Source organism: Carassius gibelio, chromosome B16 (assembly GCF_023724105.1).
Source record: "Carassius gibelio isolate Cgi1373 ecotype wild population from Czech Republic chromosome B16, carGib1.2-hapl.c, whole genome shotgun sequence".
Lineage (NCBI taxonomy): Eukaryota > Metazoa > Chordata > Actinopteri > Cypriniformes > Cyprinidae > Carassius > Carassius gibelio.
In genome coordinates this window covers 17,576,441-17,597,490 of record NC_068411.1, presented here as the reverse complement: position 1 = coordinate 17,597,490, position 21,050 = coordinate 17,576,441, and the positions used below count along the sequence as shown (strand labels likewise).

Sequence of the window (21,050 nt, the reverse complement as noted above, 5' to 3'; positions counted from 1 at the left end):
ACAAAAGCTCCACCCTTCTCTCTCCTCTTCTTTCATCACTTTGCCCTATTCCATTTCCCAAGCCTCTCTCCTCTTATCGGGTTCGATAACACACACTCTCTCTCTCTCTCTTGTGCCCCCCACTCTCGCCCTGAGAAATGTGAAGCAGCTGTTCTGCTCCAGCTATCCCAGGAACGCCTGTTTGAAACCCAGTGTGAACTGAGAGACTATTATTACCAAAGGGACACCAATGAATGATCTAAATCAGTGGAAGAGTGGAAATGGCACTACATCTTTGTCAATCATAAAACAACTGTATTCTCAACATTTACACTATGTTTTATTTGTTTACCAATATGTTTTGTACAAGAGTAAGTTGATTCAGATTTAGAGTTCTTACCAAAAAGCCTTAATGGAATTAAATCGAAACACTGTTATTTAGTGTATCACCCTTTTTAATAATTAGTCTCGTCTCTTGGTCGTGCGCGTTCACTCCAGCAGCACTTTACTCGTTTGGGAAGGGAGAGGAGAGGAGAGGAGAGGGGAGGAGAGGGGAGGGGCGCACGGTCACCTTTTGTGCAAATATATCAGGCAAGCCACTGCCATCCGCATCAGATTTCTTGCGCCAAGAAGGACGGGGGAGCGCACTGCACACTACACTACTGCGAGTGAGCGCGACAGCAGAGCACAGGGTGAAGGAGCTGTACCGAGACGACAAGCTGCAAAGAAACACAACGACGCGACGCGACGCGAAACAAAGCCGCCAAGTTGAGACGCAACTATGGAGAGAGCGATGTTGGGACGGTTCGGGATTTGCGGCACCTTGCTCGTTGTAGCGCTGCAAGGTAAATAGTAATTATTATGCTTTAAAAAAGTAGGCTACAGATTTTACTAAAAGCTTAAGTTTTCTTTTCTTTCTGTTAATCACAAGGTTTTCTTGCTATTATGAAAGTATAAATGTACATTGCATGTTGGAACGTGGAGTAGCCTAAATTAAAGAATAGGTTACTTTTCTGTTGGTACTTGGAACAACCTGTTACCTTGAAACCTATGCGGAGGATAAAAGAGCGCAAGTGTCGAAAACAACTTTGGGGAATTACGAAACATTGCGCAGAACACATTTTAAAACACGTAGTTAAAATAAACAGTTTTTTTTTTGTGTGTGTGTGTGTGTGTGTGGCTGTTGGCGACTTTGAGGCTCTCATGTTTAAGTCAGGGAATGGTTCAAGGGTTAACAAGCCGGGCTGGTCTTGGTCTTTGAGGAGGGGAGGGACGCTCCTGCTCCGGACAGACGCGCGCACTTTCATCTGAGTTCAAGCGTGAGGCTGCGGAGAATCTAAATTCACGTGACGTCAGTATAATTCTGTATTATTGAAACGCAGGCAATTCATTAAAAAACCTAAATGTATTGTTTAGATATAAAACTACCCTGTAGAATAGCCTACAGTTTGGGTAGAATTATCTACAGCCTACAATACAAATAGCAGAGTTAAAATATGAGTAGCCTATATGCTAGATTTTCAAACAAACATATTCGAATCAAGTTGTACCTCCGTAATATAGGCCTACATAAATTTGTTAAATGTAGAAAAAAAAAAAACTTTTTTTTTTTCTGTATCCTGTTTTATTCATGGATGAAAAATAATATCTGTTGTTGATATTCTGGGAAAATGTATGAGCCTGGTCTGAGCTATCAAGTCCATTGCGCAGTAACAGTCTGCGATTCAGTTCGTTGCAGTTTTGTTCTGCTTTGAAGTGTTTGGCTTCCTATGACCAATGATTTTTCTGCACGGAGGAACTGTGGCCCCGCCCATTCTCCGCCTGACTGTCTTTACCACCTTTCTCACTTATTATCTCTTTAAAAATGAAGCCTAAACGCAAATTACCACGTTTGAATTGCAGATGAATTTATTTAATTTTAAAACCAAATTTACATTTTATGTCTGGCATTTTGACTTAAGCCAACATTAAAAGTCTGCATGTTTTCCACTTAAACATGACTGACTTTGAGTGAGAACACTCAAATAAAGAAGCTCTCTCCAAAAAAATAACCCTCCCAGGCAGACATTCTTCACCATCCCAGAGGTACTTGCGTTTTATCTTTCGATCTCCTCTTAAGGCTCTCTCGCTCCCCTCCCCTGTATCTGGTTCTTCCAGCATTCTCACCTTCTTTCAATTCTGCGGCTATCTGCAGTCTTTTTTTACCTACCTATCTTATCCCTCAGTGCCCTGCCTTTCTTCCGTTGTTTGAGGCTCTTCTCATGTCCAGTGTGAAAATACATGTGGCGCAACAGACAGATGAGTGTTTCTTCTGATGAGCTCACTCAAGGCTCCAGGGTGCTGCGTTTGGGTTTAATACACTGATCTGCGATGCTGCTGTTGCTCTGAAAGCAGGTCCCCTGAGATCTTCTCTTCTGTAGCTGTTTTTCCCCTCTCTCTTTAACTCGAACGTCATTAAGAATTTACTCATTTTTGCATGTGTTTTAATTGGGCCGATCAGGGGATCCTCACTTTGATGCCAAACTGTCTGATGGCCAGACTGTTCTGGCAGTTTCTAGTATCAAACCACATGATCTGTGACTTCTTAAACTTAGCAGGGTTGGAAACAGCTACACTTCCACAAGCCCCCCAGCCTCTTATCTTTGAGCGTGTCAACAGGAAAACCTCTTTTAATGACTTTATCCTCTTTCTGGGCGTACATTTCAATTGATCCCTAGCGTTTAACTGCCAAATGACAGCTGCTGGAACTCTGCCCGTTCATTTCCATTTGTTGCCTACCTCTCCCCGAGGTACGCCAGCCTCTGTTAGAGCTTTCATATAATTTGCCTTATAATGGAAGTCTCAGTGATTAGCATTTAAAATGGTTCCCGTTCAGCCTCATATTGGAGCCACCTGACCTTGTTACTGTAACCACAAGAACTGATACCAAATGCAGTGCCCTCCCAGATGACATTTACAAACTATTATTTGCATTTTCAAGCCACAGTGGCATATTCATAGGAGGTATCAGTGGAGCACCTCTGCGACTGTGCGTGTTTGATCGTGGTGGGATGTCAGAAGGTGGCGGAAAGAATCATCGAGACAGCTTGTCAGCTGAGTTTAAGAAGCCTTGCAGAAACAACGCTCTTCCCTTCTTTGTCTATTTCCCCTGCTCATTTCCTTGCTTAAATTTTCTCCTCAGCAGAACCTCCCCAACCGCAGCGGAATCAAACACAAGCGCGCACACACACGTCACCCCCTGCAGCCGGCAGTAATTATTATGGAATTAGGAGGCTTCAAATTAAAACCCGGTCTTTGTGCTGGGCCAGCAGATAAAAGCCAATCTGAGATGGCTTCTGCAAGCTCAAAGCTCCTGTAGATATCCATCTAGTCACGCACACCTGCGTGTGTGGAGCGTAAGCCCACACGATGTGTTACTGCGCAAACCCAAGGTGCAAATTGGGCCTGTGATGATGGTAGTGGTGGAAAGAGCCGGTAAAGTGTATGATTGGGCTCACTTGCTGTGGGCCCCAGTCTCTTGTATCAGCTTTGTGATTCATGCCCGTGAGGAGGGGGGAGTCACTACTTGGAATGAGAAGCATTCAGCAGGGGACAGGTTACATCTCGCCCCCTGACTCTTCAACCCCCCAGATTCTCTCTCCTTCAATCCCGTCTCTCTTTCGTTCGGCACAGATGGACATGCAGGCTGCCAGTGAAAGCAAGTCATGCAACCACAACACACTGGTTTTAATCCAAGATCACAATATGGCACTTTGCTGCTAGACCATGAAGCAGTTTCTACACAGCGATCACATTTCAATGGTTTGACAGACCCCTGATACTGAAGCATGTGGCAGTTTTTTTTTAATTGCATTTGCACTTTTTATAGGAGAAAATGCGATTTGATTTTTTTAGTTGGCGTCAATTCATTGCTCTTCACAAGTCCTCTCCCATGGCCTCATGGGATGCTAACGTGTCCACTGGATGTGCACTTTACAATCTTGCTGAAAGTAAAAGGTCATTTGGATACATTTTCCCTACTGTTTTAGGTATACTTTTAATTTGTACATTCTACTATTAACATACTGTATAAAACATATTATATACTCTGATAGAATTACAGTTGAATGATTCGAGCATTTGGGCTTGTTTTAATTGTTTGGCGACCCATCATGAAAGCTTGTTTTTGGATTGGCAGCAGTTCTTTTGGCAGCCGGTTTGAGGAAAGCTCGCTGATCACTGCTCTGGCACAAAGCAGCAGCCACCACATGCTTACTCAGAAAGAAAGATACTTAGCAGTCTGTCTTTTCATTTTAATATCATCTAAGCCAGTTTCTCCTGATCTTTTTTTTTTTTTATGTATCTCCACAACCCAATCTAGGCACAAACACCCTCTCATTGACACCAAATCATAAATGTGTAACTTTTATAATGTGTAAGTTGAGTATCATTTAAAAACGTGAAATGTTATGACGATAAAATTAGGTTACCCAAAAAATTTCAGAAAGTCACTTTTAAACTGTAAACAATCAGGTAGCTTTTTCACCTGAGCTCTGTTGTGTTTGACAAGTTTTAACAGTTCTGATGGCAGAATAAATTTCTTTTTTAGAATAAATAGAGGTCTACCTGCTGTTGTAAGTATTCAAATAAAAACATTAATTAAATATAATAATATCACTTTCTTCATAACATATTTGTTTTTAGTTTTTTCCCCCCATGCAATGATAGTCAATGAGGTTTAAAGTGTTTTTGGACCCCACTGGCTTACATTAAAATGCATATTTGTCAATTTTGAGTGAACTATGTGGTTTCAAAGATTTCGTGCAGGCTTAAGTTTTCAGAAAAACAAATGATTGTTTTGGTACAACTGAAATTGAACTTTTTAAGTACACTTAAACGTATCGACTGATCTGAGCCCCAGCAGTTCAGATGTTGCTGCAGATGTTGCACACTCAGACAAAACACACACACACAGCGTTTAATGCTGTGGATTAGCTTTGTCTGGGTTGCTTCTGTGTTTGTTAGTCTCTCTCTTTGTTTTCAGTAATGGTGGTGCTGTTTGTGATCAGTGGGTGACCATTAATGTTTTGGGTGATTTACGGTTGGTATTGTACGTGCTCCAGCATAGAAAACTGAGAAGTTGACTGGGAAGACAGACAGTGTGTCTATAGATTCTGTGCTGGCAGGAAATAATTTATTCATGCAGACCCACTGAGCTCTTTCACTCAGAATTTATAACCTGCACTACTGATAAAGTCATTTCTTCAAAAAAGACTGCAGTATCCCTCCATCACTTGTCCCTTCCCTCTGCACTCAAGCCCCCCACCAGTCCTCACGACTTTCATGAAATCCTTCAGCATTCAAACAATCTGCCCACACTACAAAGTATCCATGCAAGGGAGAAACAGAGATAGAGGAAGCCCAGTAGCCTGCTGCCCTTTGATTTCACCAAGGCTGCAGCTTCAAGGCTTTTATTAGTGGCATACAGGAAACAGAGTATATGGAAGATATTTTGTGTGTGCGTTATGGCTGTTTTCTGAAAAAGGATGTTGAAGTGGTCTGATACTAAAGTGGGGAGCAGAAGGATATGAGGCACAGTGGAAAGCTGCTTCTGTGTGTTGGGCTATAGTACTTTGAAGAAAAGGCCCTTTGGAGGCTCTTTGGGGAGACGAGGTTAAGAGCGGCTGATCCATTTAGCTGTGGAGATCGGCAGGGTGATCGGCAGACGCAAATCCTGAGGCCTCTCTCAGGCATTCCTAATGGATTCAGGGCTGATGGGTTTCCTTTTGGGGAAAATATTGCTTTTTAGCGAGGAACTACGAGGTCATGCTACACTATCGTCCATCTTGTAGTATATTGCCGCATCTCCCTTAGCTCTATTATACACGTATCGATTTGGACATTAGTTGTTCTGAATTGATTTGTTTATCCTAGCAGTGTTTGGGGATTTGGTTTACAAGAAATGCTTCATCCTGACGCAGTTCTACAGCTTGTTTTTTTGTCATAGGTAATCTGTTTTATGGTGTTATTAGGGCTGGGCAATAAAAAATAACTCAAAAATTCACATGTAAATGCATTTTTTTTTACAATATATTTTCCTATATTGTCACATATTTGCCTTAAAATATGTATATATAAAAAAAAATTCCAAATGTAACACAAAATGTAAAATAATATTTTTTTTTACTCAACTAAACAGCCCTTTGGTAGATTTTAAATGTTTCAAATTATTTTAAAATGTATTTATTTATTTAAATGGAGAAATCATAAATAATCAACTCAAGCTTTGCACATATTATTTTATTAAACGGGCTTACTATAGGAAACAAACAAATTGTTGAATCAGAGCTGATTCGCAGATATTAGTCACACTTAATTCTGACGTCTTCTGAAGTTTGAATGAGCGTCTTGAGTTGTGAGACAAGGAAAAACTCAAAAACATTAGGAAACACAGTGGCCAAGTAAAGCACAAATTTGTGATGGTAAAACCATCACAGATATGTACTGAACATTCATCACAGGCTGCTTTCTTGCTTTTGGTCTCAGTCATTTGCGTCATATCTCAGTTGGACCTCCACTGCAGCTGGTTTAAACTGTGCCAGCTTTACCTGATGTGCCTGAAAACACAGTCATGTTGAAACAGTGCTTGTTTAAGAGCTCCTCAAACATCCTTTTCTCAACACAGACTATGCCCATTGTCCTCTTACTATCAGCTGGCAAACATTCCCTGGAGAACAGTCTACTGACGCAAGGGAGAGAAAAGCCTTTATAGCCTTCAGCTTACGGCTGTTTGGTTAGTCGAGCGCACCCCTGGGCTGAGCTATTCACTGTCCCGCACTCGAGAGACCCTTCAAGATGTGGTCTCACTGGAGATTACACACACACACACACACACACACACACACGCACAAACACACTATATTTAATCCTGACCCTTTGTTTTTACTCAAAAAAATCTACCTGAAAAATATACACGCAAATAGTTTAGTGCGAGAAATGTGAAGAAGTGCTTTTATTAAACATGTTTGGTTCTTTTTTGATATTGTTGGGGTGAATCATAAATCAGTGGGTGAAACTAAATGTCTAGGTTGTGTGCGTGTGTTTGTTTCCGATTAAATCAGCAATCTCCTTTACAATCCATTTGCACAGCGTGTGCCTTGAACATGAAGGACCTTTTTTCCCTTGAGATGGTATTTTTGTAGTTTTTTAATCTGGTTAATGGTTAGCCGAGCATTGTTAACCTCTTCAACGAAAATGGTCACTGTTTGACGAGCCGCATTGTTGCTTTAACAATGCTTTACCTGTGAAGCACCGCAAGACCCTTCTGCTGAATTTAAAATGTCCTCATATAGATGAAATGAATGCATCTGGACTATGTCTGTGTTATAGGTGCATTGAATTGTTTGAATGAACGATGCTGTAGAGGAACAAGGTAGTTTCTATCTCCTAGTGCTGTTCATATTCAAAGTCATGTGCACACAGGTTTTTACAACATACGGGACAGCAGAGTGTGTTACAGAGACAGAGCAGGTTGTGGGGGCTGATGTTGAGTAAAGCGAGAGACACCCTTCTCCCGCAGGTAATCACCTGAACATGTGTCTCCTAAATGAAATGTGATCTGACACCCAATCTCAGCGTGTGAACGGGGAAGCCCCAATCTCAAATACTCAAACCTTCCTTAAAAGTCTGTCTGACTCTCATAAACACACAATCCCTCTGGCCACGTTTGTTGTAAAACCTGTGTGAACATGACTTTGAATATGACCAACACTGGAAGTTGTTATACAGCTGAAGATTCCAATTATTAACTTTTTGCTCTCGTTCTTCACAAAATCCCTTACTTAAGCAGTATATTTCTTATTTTCTAGTGACAAGCATAATTAAAACAAGATATAAGATTACGTAAGATTTTTCTTTTTAATTTCCACCATGTATTTATCTATATCATACCTGTCAAGTTTTGGATTTGAAAATAAGGGAAATTTTCCAGCGCCCATTGCGAGCAGTCCCACCACCCCAACAAAGCTCCAGTATCCCTTACATTTTAAGACAGGTGTTATAGCCCAAATTAAAACACAAAAGGGTATATATGAAGAGCATTTATTTAAAGGCTTATTTGCATATTTTCTGTTAATTTAACATTGCTTGTCTTTACATTTACATTTTATTTTAATTCCACACATTCTTTTCATTTCATATTGCTTTTCTTTAACAGTTTTTCTTTTCATTTCACATAACTTTTCTTTTACTCTTTTAGTGAGTTGTTGTACCAATTTGTTGCAGACTTTGCATTCTTTAAAAAAGTAAATTCGCTGTCCCATTTATCACGGTATTTACACATGGGTTTTGGTTTTTTGGCAGGTGTGCCTTCACTCTCTATTGTAGCATCCATCATCCGTCTCTGTTTTTTCTTTTGTTGTTGTTGTTTTTCCCACGTTATAACTCATGTCATCTGACCTCACACACCCCTCGCGACAGGCTACTACAGGTGGGAGTTATCGCGAGACTAGTGACAGAGCTCAGATTGTGAATGTTTTTATTATTATTATTTTATTAATAACGCAGGTAAAAATAAATAAATAATAAAAATACGGGAGACTTACGGGAAAATACTAATACGGGAGGACGGCGGGAAAGAAGGGTAAAATACGTGACTTTCCCGGCCAAAACGGGATACTTGACAGGTATGATCTATGATATATATACACACACACAAACACACACACACTGAACAAAATTATAAACACAACACTTATGTTTTTGCCCTCATTTTTCATGAGCTGAACTCAAAGATCTAAGACTTTTTCTATGTAAACAAAAGACCTAATTCTATCAAATATTGGTCACAAATCTGTCTAAATCTGTGTTAGTGAGCACTTCTTTGCCGAGATAATCCATCCACCTCACAGGTGTGGCATATCAAGATGCTGATTAGAAAGCATGATTATAGCTACTGGTGTGCTTTAGGCTGGCCACAGTAAAAGGCCTCTCTAAAATGTGTTTTACTGTATTGGGGTGTCCGAGGGGGTGCGAAAACCAGTCAGTATTAGGTGTGACCACCATTTGCCTCACGCAGTGCAGCACATCTCCATTGGATAGAGTTGATCATGTTGTTGATTGTGGCCTGTGGAAAGTTGGTCCACTCCTCTTCAATGGCTGTGAACTGGAACATACTGTCGTATACGCCGATCCAGAGCATCCCAAACATGCTCAATGGGTGACATGTCCGGTGAGTATGCTGGCCATGAAAGAACTGGAATGTTTTCAGCTTCCAGGAATTGTGTACAGATCCTTGCAACATGGGGCCATGCATTATCATGCTGCAACATGAGGTGATGGTCATGGATTAATGGCACAACAATGGGACTCAGGATCTCATCACTGGAATCAATAAAATGCACCTGTGTTCATTGTCCTTAACATGCTCCTGCCCATACCATAACCCCACCATGGGCCACTCGATCAACGCTGACATCAGGAAACCACTTACCCACACAACACAATACATGTTGTCTGCCATCTGCCCTGTACAGTGAAAACCCGCTATTTATCCGTGAAGAGAACACCTCTTCAAAGTGTCAGATGCCATCGAATGTGAGCATTTGCCCACTCAAGTCAGTTACAACGACGAACTGCAGTCAGGTTGAGACCCCGATGAAGACAACGAGCATGCAGATGAGCTTAACTGAGGCTGTTTCTGACAGTTTGTGCAGAAATTCTTTGATTACGCACACCGGTTGTTGCAGCAGCTGTCTGGGTGGCTGGTCTCAGACGATCTTGGAGGTGAAGATGCTGGATGTGGAGGTCCTGGGCTGGTGTGGTTACACGTGGTCTGCGGTTGTGGGACCGGTTGGATGTACTGACAAATTCTCTGAAACACCTTTGGAGACGGCTTATGGTAGAGAAATGAACATTCAAATCATGGGCAACAGCTCTGGTGGACACTCCTGCGGTCAGCATGCCAATTGCACACTCCCTCAAAACTTGCGACATCTGTGGCATTGTGCTGTGAGATAAAACTGCACATTTTAGAGTGGCCTTTTATTGTGGCCAGCCTAAGGCACACCTGTGCAATAATCATGCTTTCTAATCAGCATCTTGATATGCCACACTTGTGAGGTGGATGGATTATCTCGCCAAAGAAGTGCTCACTAACACAGATTTAGACAGATTTGTGAACAATATTTGAGAGAAATAGGTCTTTTGTGTAGAAAAAGTCTTAGATCTTTGAGTACAGCTCAGTTCAGCTCATGGGGGCAAAAACAAAAAAGTGTTGCGTTTATAATTTTGTTCAGTGTATATATATATATATATATATATATATGCACACACACTGGGGTCAGTAAGTCTTTTTTTATGTTTTTGAAACTAGTATATGTTTGATAAAATATTGTGTGAAATATTATTAAAATTATATATATATATATATATATATATATATATATATTTATAATATGAACATTTTATTTATTCCTATGATGGTAAAGCTAAGTTTTTATCAGCCACTACTCCAGTCTTCAGTGTTACATGAGCCTTCAGATATAATTTTCATTTGCTGATTTGGTGGCCAAATAACATTTCTTATTATTAATACCAGTGTTCAAAAAACATAATTTATAAAAAAAAAATAACATTAAACATGATTAATGTCGTTGCTTGTAGTATATGTATTTAAAACAAGAAAAAAAATTGCCATGGAGAATTTTCAAATAGGGAATAGAATAAACTAAATTTAATGAAAATAATTTGACAAGTCTTATGCAATCTAATGCAACTTTGCTTGTTTAATTTATCCGATTTTAAAAATGTTTATTTATCTTCACTGGAAAACATGACAAAAAAATTATTTTGGGTTTGCTCTTTTTCTCTCTCCTTCCTTTGTATTGAAACCCTTCATCCCTGTAGATTAGCGAGCGCTCTGCTTTCGTTCGTGGTTAATGAGTGTCCCTGGCTGATAGCTAATCAGCAAGGTGGTCTGATGGACCCCAAGGAGCGCTGCGCCAACTCTAATTCTGTTGGCTCGCTGATTGACACTCAGCTTGATAATCATATTCAGGCCTGCGGGGCCCCGGCATTGGTTCCCCCTGCATAATCTCAACCAATCAGTGATTTCCCTGTACAGCACTAGCCTGACTGACAACTAGCATGGCTACACTTCCTACTGAGTTTCAGGTTTCGTACCTTGTCATTTGTTAAAGGTTGTAGCCATCCATTTGCTCTGAAATTAAATCTTATTAATGGCCAGTAATCAGTCTTGGATGTAATTTTCGTTTTGCAGAGAACACAGATGAAGTTTGTTACATTCACATTATGCTTCATCTCCGATGGGAAGGATATTTTTACCAGCGCTAGGATCTCAGAAGATCATAATATACCGGTTTATCGAGTTTGAAGAACTAAAATATAGCGCAAATGAAAATCTTGTTATGTATTATCAAAGGAAATGGGCTTTGTGCTATCAAATTAAGCTTTCATGTGGGCCAGTCATTTTTTGTTTGCTCTCTACTCCTCACAGAGTCCAGAATCTCTTAAAAGACTATTATGCAGACAACGGTGGCATTTGGCTTATGATGGATTAGTTTAGTTCGTTAAAAACACAGAAGCTCATGAAATGGTTCTGCGCTAAGACACACAGGGCTTTAACTCTTTAAGACAGACTTAATTAGTCAGTTATTTTGGGATGAGGTCGTCACGCTGTGGAAGATAGAATCTGTTGGGCATATGTTTGAGGGACTTTGTTGGTGGTGTTGGTGTCTTTGGTCCTCCTGGTGTCCCGTATGGGGTGTGGGACGCCCGCTAACATCGGCGGCTGTCACTCCCCACCTCGGCTGAAATTTTTTGGGGACAGCGGTCAGGCTAACCCCTCTGTTCCTCACCAAGTTACCATGACGACAGGCACGTGGAATTCCCTAGTCAATTAACAGTGGGAGTGGGAGTAGGAGTGGGCGTGTGGACGCATATTGACTGGTGCGGTGGGGAGGGCTGACACAGCGAGAACAGAGGACACATGTTCATTAAAATCATCCATCCTGGATCAGATGGTGGATCTGGAGATTTTTCCCTCCCTCCCTTCCTCTCTTTCTCTCTCCCAGTCTCTTTGAAATGCTTGTGTTGCTGGTTTGGGAGTGTGATACTGTACCTCCGTGGGCTGAAGGCAACTTTCTCACACTGCTCTGCCCTTTCCTTTGTCCTTCATTCATTCTCACTCGCTTTGTTAGTGTCTCTCTTTTTCTTTTGGGGAAGCCCCTTGTCTCTGTTTTCTTTAGCTGCTCAGTCGCTATACTCTTTAGACAGTGACGTCATACAGTCAAATCAGTGGAAGACATACATACAAACCAATTTTATTAGAATACAGAGAATAAAATTCAATAGAAGTGATTGTCAAATACAGCGCAAAATGTATTGTGCTCTGATAAAAAAAATATATAATTAATTTTTGTTTAGTTCAAGTTTGGTGTCAGTATTGTTTTTTTTTCTTGATCAAATAAAAGTAGCCTTTATGAGCACAATAGACTTCTTTCAAAAACACAAACAATTGTACTGAATCTAAATTTTGGATGCCAGTGAATTGTTATTTATACTTTTTAGTTTGGTTATGTTGGGTCCAGGGCATCTAAATCCATATCTTCTCACTTTCTGTCTGCATGTGGTCACACAAGCACACACACATGCTCTTGTACCTGTGCAGCAGTTAAAGGACAAGGCTACATTGTTAAGACATTCCTGGGGCTGCTGGAATGCAGGTATTAATGCGGAGTGATTAGACACAGCGAGAGAACAAGCGCAGAGAGGAGGGAGAGGAACAGAAATGAAAAAAAGAAAGACAGAGGGGCTGGATTGGGGAACAAAATAGGGAAGAATGGAGTGATGGAGTAGGACAGATTGAGGTACAGAAAGGGAACATACTGCAGAAGGAGAAATTGTTTTGAAGCAGAACTGAGGAGAGGATTCAATGGCCAGATTGATTTTCTATACTTAAAGGGATAGTTCACATAACAAAAAGAACATTCTGTCATCATTTAATGACTGTCATATTGTTCCAAAACTGTATGACTAACTGTGAAGGATGAGGCTGTACTTTTGCTGCACTTACTGTAATGAAAACTACAGTTTTCAAGCTTAAAAAAGGACACAAGCACAATATAAAGTATCATACAAGTGGCCCATGTTACTGATAGTTCAAATCTTCTGAAGCCATACAGTAGCTTTGTTTGAGAGTGCATAAGCACAAAACCTGCCTCAACGATTTGTTCATGAATCTGAATGGTTCAAATCACAGACACAGTGATCCGGTTGAGTTAACATCAGTTTTGATCTGTTTATCATATAAAGCCAAAATATGACTTCAGAAGGTTTGTGATGTAGTGCATAAATTGCATGGACAACTCTTATGATGGGTTCACAATCCTTTTTGAAAGCTGCATTCCCCATAGACTGTAATTGTATGGCAAGTCTTAAAGTCTTACTTAAAGTCTTATTTTATGTCCTCAGAAGAAAAAAGTCATAGGTTTGGAATGATACGTGGGTGAATACATGATAACAGACGATTCATTTTAGATGGAACTATCCTTTCATGTGTTGATTGTCAGGAATGTGTTTTTTTTTTCACCGACAGAACTAATATTGACATTGAAGGTGGAAATGTGTGTTTGGGGTGCATTTCTTTTAAACAGGAGCTTGAGAGGAATTTGGATATAACTGCATTTAAAAATAGGAAGGGGAATGACTGGGAGGTCCCAGCATAACGATAGCAGTACCAGCTGGTGATCGGATCTGCCATGGATCTGTGTGTGAGAAAGGGAGGATGAGAGCAGGCGGGGAAGGCGGGGGTTGCCTGTTGGTGCTTCCATGGTGAGGGCTGCATTGCCAACCAATGTCAGCCGTGCCATCTCTGCTATATGGCCAGGTGGCTTCAACCAGCAACATGTCCTGGCATTAGCTACTACACACCCCTTCCAACACACAAGGTGGTGTAATCAATGTCAAAGTCAACCTCCTCTACCCATGATCTGCCCTCACCCCTCCTCGAATCCCCACCCGTCTCTCCATCTGCTTCCTGTATGTGCTGGGCAAATGGGTTGAGGTTCCATCTAACATTTGAGGGTGTCCCATATCAAAAATGTACTAATTCCAGAAGCTTGCTGTTCAGAAATATTTCCCTACCATAGCTCTTAGTAAAAATATATGACACATTTAACATTTAACATCAAAACTAAATGTTAATGGTTAATGTAAAGCTGAAATACAGTATGTAATTCCTTTGTAATTTTTTACATTGCATTCGTTTTGTCTCACCTGCCATTGGTTGACAAACAGATAATCCATTTTATTTTATTTTTTAATAAAAAATATAATTCATACTTTTGATTATTTGAAATAGATATTTGCTGTAATTTAAGTTAACAATCAGTGGCTTTTAGGATTAAATAGTGATTCCGATGATCAAAAATCACCACTTTTTAAGTCATTTCAGAACAAATGCATAAATATCTGTACATACTGAATATCATTACAATTCTGGAAAATACTGATGCTTCTTCAGATTACATGTGACATCAGAAAAGTTATTTGATTGGAAGAACTAGTTAATGAACAAGCAAGATTGTTTACTCTTACTCTTTTTTTATTGCATTCCTTTGACTCTCTCTTGATCTTTCCATCTTTGTGAATCATAGTTTAAAGTGTTGTGTTGAGCTCTGGATGGAGTGACAGAGAGGGAGAGAGACAGCTGGACACTCATGGCTCCAAAGATCAGCTTACACAAACTCACTGGCATGTCTGGTTGCAGTCTCCCTCTCTTTCTGTCCCTCGTCTCTTTCGTTCCACTTCTCTTATTTGCTAGCTCTGTTTCTGTCAAACAAACTCCCTGCACACACATGGTGCTATGTGTTACGGTAGAGTTGTCATCTCGTGTTGGTTTATCTGGAGTGGAGCTCAAGCCTAAAATCAAACACACAACTGAACAATGAAGTCATGAAAACAGGATGAAACTGCTCTGGGGCAGTAACCATGAGCCCCTGTCTACAAGCACACACACACACACACACACACACATACACATTCAAATGGAAACACATTTTAAAGGCATGACTCCTCAAGCCCTTGCCGTGTCATTCATTGATAAAGAATGGAGCGATTTGCGCATGGAAAAATCTAGGGGGTGCAAACTGAGTGACAGACAGGCAGAAACTGCCCCAACACCCTGCCCCCTTCTCTCCCTTTGCACCCCCTGTTTTTGAGGTGACAGATGGCTGTGTTTTTTACTCTCTTTTCTTCTGTTACTCCGGTCGATCTTCTTCATACCTGCCTGGACATGGACCCTGTCTTCACCCCTCTCCAGCCTCGTAAACCCCCCACCTTCGGCAAACATACTAAAATCCATGCTTTACCCAAGAGTTAGGACACAGCCTGGGGCCGTGCAATCTTCTCCAGGTGTGTTCTCTAAGAAGGGAACAAGCCTGAGATGTCAACTTTGTTTTGGAACATAGTATACAGTATTTATTTGTTGACCAGCATAAGATGTTATGACCAGCCAGAAGAAAGTCTGTTGTGTGCCCGAGATGGTATACCAGCTTGCACCAGCTAGTAATGCCTAATAGTGTTGTCATTATTAAAAACAATTTGTACAAAAATTACTACAACGTAAAAAAAAAAAACACAGCTACTACTAACAAACACACAGCGTCTGAATATGAGGCCATGGTAGAGGAGTTATGTAGAACTGATAATGGTAGGTCACATAAAAACATGTTGGATGTAGTATGTCCAAATTACATTCATACCACCCATATTCATACTATTTAGAATTATGTAAACTTTTTAATGGTTGCAAAGTACATTTCAAACCAAACTTAGTACCAACTTAACAGTATGCGATTTCAGATGCAGCTAAAGTCTGCAGGTGCTTGCACAATGAGTCTGACATTTCTGTATGCTTTAAAAAAAAGAAAATGTATTCGTTATCCTTTCCTATCAAAATGTTTGCCACAGATGTGAAAATGTAGAAAATCGAACCTGATCTGAATGGTTTTTTATGACAGGCGAAATGTTTTTTTCGCAGGCAGTGTGTAAACATGACTGTCACCACATGAAGTCGTATTTTCTTTTTTTTTTATGTGCAAAAATGTCGACTTTGGGTCATGACATCATGTTATCAATCACGTTTGCACACAAATAAAATAAATAGATAAGGTAAATTTTTCTGCGTTTTTCAATGCCACAGTTTGGTGCATGTGTGTCAATACCTTAGACATACTGCCAGTCTCTGTTCAGGAACAATTGGTTCACAGAAAAGGGTTGTCTTCTTTTAAAAATGTGGCTCTAGTATTGCTACAAAAAGCATCAAAATCCTGTAGTAAACTTTAAGCATCTTGAGGTGGAACTCTCCTTCTTCTCCACGCAATATCCATGCATTAGATAGTTCCTCTTTCTTTTTATCTTTGTAAGAAGAGAGAGGACAACAAAATCATCCTCACTGCTTGAAGACTCCATCTTGTATTGTTTCGAGAATTTGTAATTAATACGCATCAGACCCAAGGTGCAAAGTTTCTGTGCGTGACAAATTTTTAGGATGACGAATACAAAAAAACGCATATGAAAATTTCGGACTCAGTGTACAGGCTTGTTGTTGTTGCACATAATAGTATAAGATCGAAGTATACATTGTGCTTTTTGGAAGGTAAATCATTCATTGCCGCATACCATTAGCCTATTAGCCTGCTAGCCTAACTTGTACCATACACAAATGTTCAGTTCTATCTTTCACACATTTTAAAAAGCTTAACATATTTTTTTTTGTGTTACTGTTTGGGTATTACAAACAGCTACCCCCAGGGGTCCTCGGCAGATTCTTCGTGATACACTAGCTCTTTAGGAATTTATTTACAGGTCTAATAGAGCAAAGAAGGACTAGTTTCCATATCTGAAACTTCCTTCTCCTTCTGCCACACACTGATCCAGTTTCAGTCACCTTGACAGCCTTTGTGTTTTTGTGATGTTTAGCAGATAAACTCTGAAATGTCTTTTCACGTCAGATGTGTGCGTATCGCCTACCTCACCAGTCAGACAATGAGTCACAATGCTGAAGAAAGAAAGATATTACATCAAGCTCCTTTAATATTTGTTTTTATCATGTTTTTTAAATACTTCTCATATTTTTGCGTTTGGGGAAGATTCTCCATTCTTAGAAATTAATTTTGCTTAGAAGGATTTGTGCCCACTGATAGTGTTGTTTATTTGCATGCTCTGCCTGTTTTATAGTACCACTGTTCGGAATTATGCAAATCAGGTAACATGGCACAAGAATTGAAATACTGCAAGCGAATATGGCACAACTGTTTAGCGACTTCACCAATCTGATTTTGTGTGTTTGAATTACAAAAGATATAATAGGACACAGAGGAGGCAGCAGTAACCTCTGTTCTTATCGCTTTCTTTCACTCAAGGTTCCAGCTCACTGCTCTTCACTGCGGCTCTCTCCGACTATCCCTCCTCTTATCTCCACATGCCCGAGGTTCTGTCCATCCTGCCAGAACAGTTGAAGCACAGCAGTCTGTGTTTAGTTTCATCCATTTTTCATAGCTTTTCTCCTCATTGTTTTCCTTTTACAATTAGATCTCTCTCCCACAGTCGCTAGAAGCCATAGTTTTAAAATGAGCTCATTACACAATGACTTTTAAGGGTTTTTGTGATGGGGGTTGGAGGGCTGATGTTTTGGATGGCTGCCCCCAAACATAAAAACAACTTGTTTTGTCTGTTTAAGCTTTTACTTCTTAATGGTTTGCATATTTATATTCGCTTAAAGTGTGGTTTGTGATCTTACATATTTTATTTGATGAAAAATACTAAGATTCAATTCAATAACTTTCAAGATAGACTTCATGAGTCAGTTATATGGTAAATGTATTCATGATATGCTTACAAGAACAAATTTTTGGATTTTTATGCTGCATTATTTTAAGACCACCCCAACTTTTGATTTTTGATAGCCTCTGAGGGGATTTAAGCGTAATTGAAGTCAGACCACCACAATGTGGAAATCCTCCCTCTCTGTCTCGTGCTCTCTTTTACTTAGTCTCTCCCTGTCCAGCTGTAATTCTGATAATTTGTCACCTGCTGCCCTAATGATAAACATCATTTTTTTTTTTAATCATGCAATGCTGGTTCTTCCTTCATGTCTTTGTTCTCTGTGCACTTTTTGTTTTTATACTTATCTGCTTCTCAGCAGACCATGAACTCCCGGCCTGTCTCTCTCCTCCCGCCCCAGTCCTATTCATGTCCATGTTTATAAGTCTATTTTGTGGGCGGATGCCTTATCGGCAGTTCTATCAGTGCTGTATTGTATCTGTTTTGATGTTGGTGTCTTTGAGGCAGTGATGGATTAGTATCCTAGCTAACCTTGAAAGCCAGACATCTAATTATTGTTCTGCCCTTGTCTGTCATTGTCTTTGGTATGAGCAGACAAGACATGTACATTTCATTATTACATGCCACACTTATTACATGGGCTAGTGCCATATAAACATTTTAGTGCGTTTTATAACATACAGTTTGAAATGTCTTTCTGAAAATAAACTTCAAAAGACAAAACTCAATATCTAACAGTTTTGAAGGTTGTGAAGTGACATGAGCTAGGACCTTTATATAGTGCATGACTTTGTAAAGACCGTAAACCTTGTTTTAATCCATGTAAAATTCAGTATGAGTCTAAACTGATTGGTCAATCGCAGCAAGCTAACATCAAATATTTAGATATTTTGGTGTTAAACATTTGTACATTTGAAAACTGTACATGACAACCAATTTGCCAGGCTGTGCTTTTCTATGTAATCTCAATATTAAGTCAAAGGGAAAGAAGGTTAAAATCCAGGAGTTCACTATGTTTTCAGCAGGTAGTGGAATGTCTAAGTCCAATCTGAAAGTCAAAAACGATGTTGAAGTTGTGTTTACTGACAACAGTTGCACTAGAAGGTGGCGTGAGCAACAAGAACATCCTGGAAACAGAGGAACCTCTTTATATGACCATAAAAAGAGAGAAAGATGCAATGATATGTACATCCGATCCTCATATTGCATCCACTGCCTTAAGGAAGCCCTGTCTCCACATCCGAAATCCGACATTGAGTGACAGATTTTAAACAGCTATGAGAGTGTGTGTGTGCGTGTGTGTGTATGTGTGCACGCGCGTGTGTGTGTGATTGTCTCAGTCTGGGATGGTGTCATAGATTCCATGTGTGGTCCTCAGCAGGATGTTTTATTCCACCTCCCCTTACTTGTGTGTGTGTGTGTGTGTGTGTGTGTGTTTTTACTGACACCCCATTTTCATCTCCATTTTTGTGTTTACAGACTTTTGTGGCTCTGCTCATTAATTATAGCGCTCTATCCCCGACTCTTTCCACTCTCCACTCCCCATTCTATCTCTCATTTCTCTAGTTCCTGGCTCCTGCAGGTTGAGACGTGTTATGTCTGAAATGCAGATAAGGGCGATTCAGTAGTTCACACTGCAGATCCCAATCTGTATGCAGCTCGCCCAGGTTGGGCTGTGCTTTGTTGTTAAACTTTGACAATGCTTTTCCTATTCACAAAGACGTAGGGGTTTTACTGATGATTTTGGAAGGACAATCTTTGGAATTCCATGGATTGGCTTTAAACCCTGTAGCTGAGAGGACTACTAGCGGAAATCATATTAAGCCAAAATAAATAAGAAATAAATACACAAGTGTTATGCTCCGAGCTGATGATGGGTGTGCAAAGGCTGTGGTAATGTGTGGCTTCGTGTGGAGTCCTGCAGCCACAGCTTCCAAGTGGATCTACTCATAACAGTGCTTAACTATTCATTAATGGTTTTATTACTCACAGACTTATTACTATGTCCCATCGTATATTGCTCCTGGTTTGTATGATACTAATTTTAACTAGTTTCATGAGACGACATCAAACATTGTTCATATTTTGTAATATCGTATAGACCAGTCTTTTGGGGTGTCACATTATTTGTCCTTCCTGTGATGACTTAACTCTGATCTCAGATTTATAACCTCCAGCAGTGTCAGATTGAATCTAAAGCAATCAATGAGGACAGACCTGCCTGTGACCTGACCCCACCCTGGACCCTTAGTCCTCCATCCCGCCTCTAAGGGGACACCCCCTCCCCTCATCTATCTCTGTCCCCTTAGTGACCATCCTTATGAAGACAATTACCCCCTGCTTGTAACCTTGTTGACATTCCATTGTTGTCCTCTCCGCCCTTCAAATTTTAGGGTCTTTCCCACTGGATTAAATACGGGAAGCATTTACTTGTTCAGATTTCTTATGTATAGATATAGCTGAACTCTGTTCGTGACTGGGATGGAAAGGGCAAGTGAATGTGTTGGTTTAATGTGTGTGCGTGTTAACAGACTGATAGATGCCAGGTGTCTCATAATTAGACAGATTAGCTTTGAATGTTCCACACAGATACACTGGGGAAATGGTTTGGGGGGCTACTCATGTGTCTGCACCCGTCTGTCCTATTGGTTTATCTGTGTCTCAGTGCTACAGTCCTATCCGTTTACATCAATCTATACATTTATGCATGTTGTTTGTGGAATGCTTCTGCTCACGTGAAGCAGAACACAGAACGTACACAGGTAATGAAAGCATGATACAATCACATGTCCTGGTAACATTTACAGTAACATTATCACATGTTTCTATTTAACATGTGAGTTCGTTATCTTGTGTGTGTGTTGTAGATTAAGGCAAGATGTTAAAACGAAAGGCGTTTCTGGTGCTCAACACTGACATAAACACAAAGTCATTTTTGTGTTATGTCATTAATAAGAGTACACGAGAAGAATAATTTGACAATTTGACTTGCACACTAAAAGCATTCTGTAATCAGTTCACTTTAACACTGCTCCAGGTTTCCCATTTCCTCTTTACCTCTTGTTTTGCATTTGTTCCTCTGCAATTTTTTCAGTCCATTGTTTTTTGTTTTATCAAATATCATGGGCACCAGACGTATTATCTAAAATCATGTTTGTGCAATTTCCGTGCATTTGCGAGAGAGATGCATTATTATAGTGATGAAACTGCTCCATTAACACTGTTTA

The 21,050-nt window shown here is 40.1% G+C and overlaps 1 protein-coding gene across 2 annotated transcripts in view; it reads left to right on the top strand.

Moving 5' to 3' along the window:
* Positions 1 to 549: 549 nt before the first annotated feature.
* The window catches only part of bcam (basal cell adhesion molecule (Lutheran blood group)), a 47,459-nt gene continuing 26,958 nt past the window's right edge, over positions 550 to 21,050 (top strand). For both annotated transcript variants that reach the window (XM_052578708.1, XM_052578707.1), the window contains exon 1: positions 550 to 824. In XM_052578708.1, the coding sequence (XP_052434668.1) occupies positions 761 to 824 (64 nt within the window). In that variant the 5' untranslated portion in view covers positions 550 to 760. The remainder of the gene's footprint in view (positions 825 to 21,050) is intronic.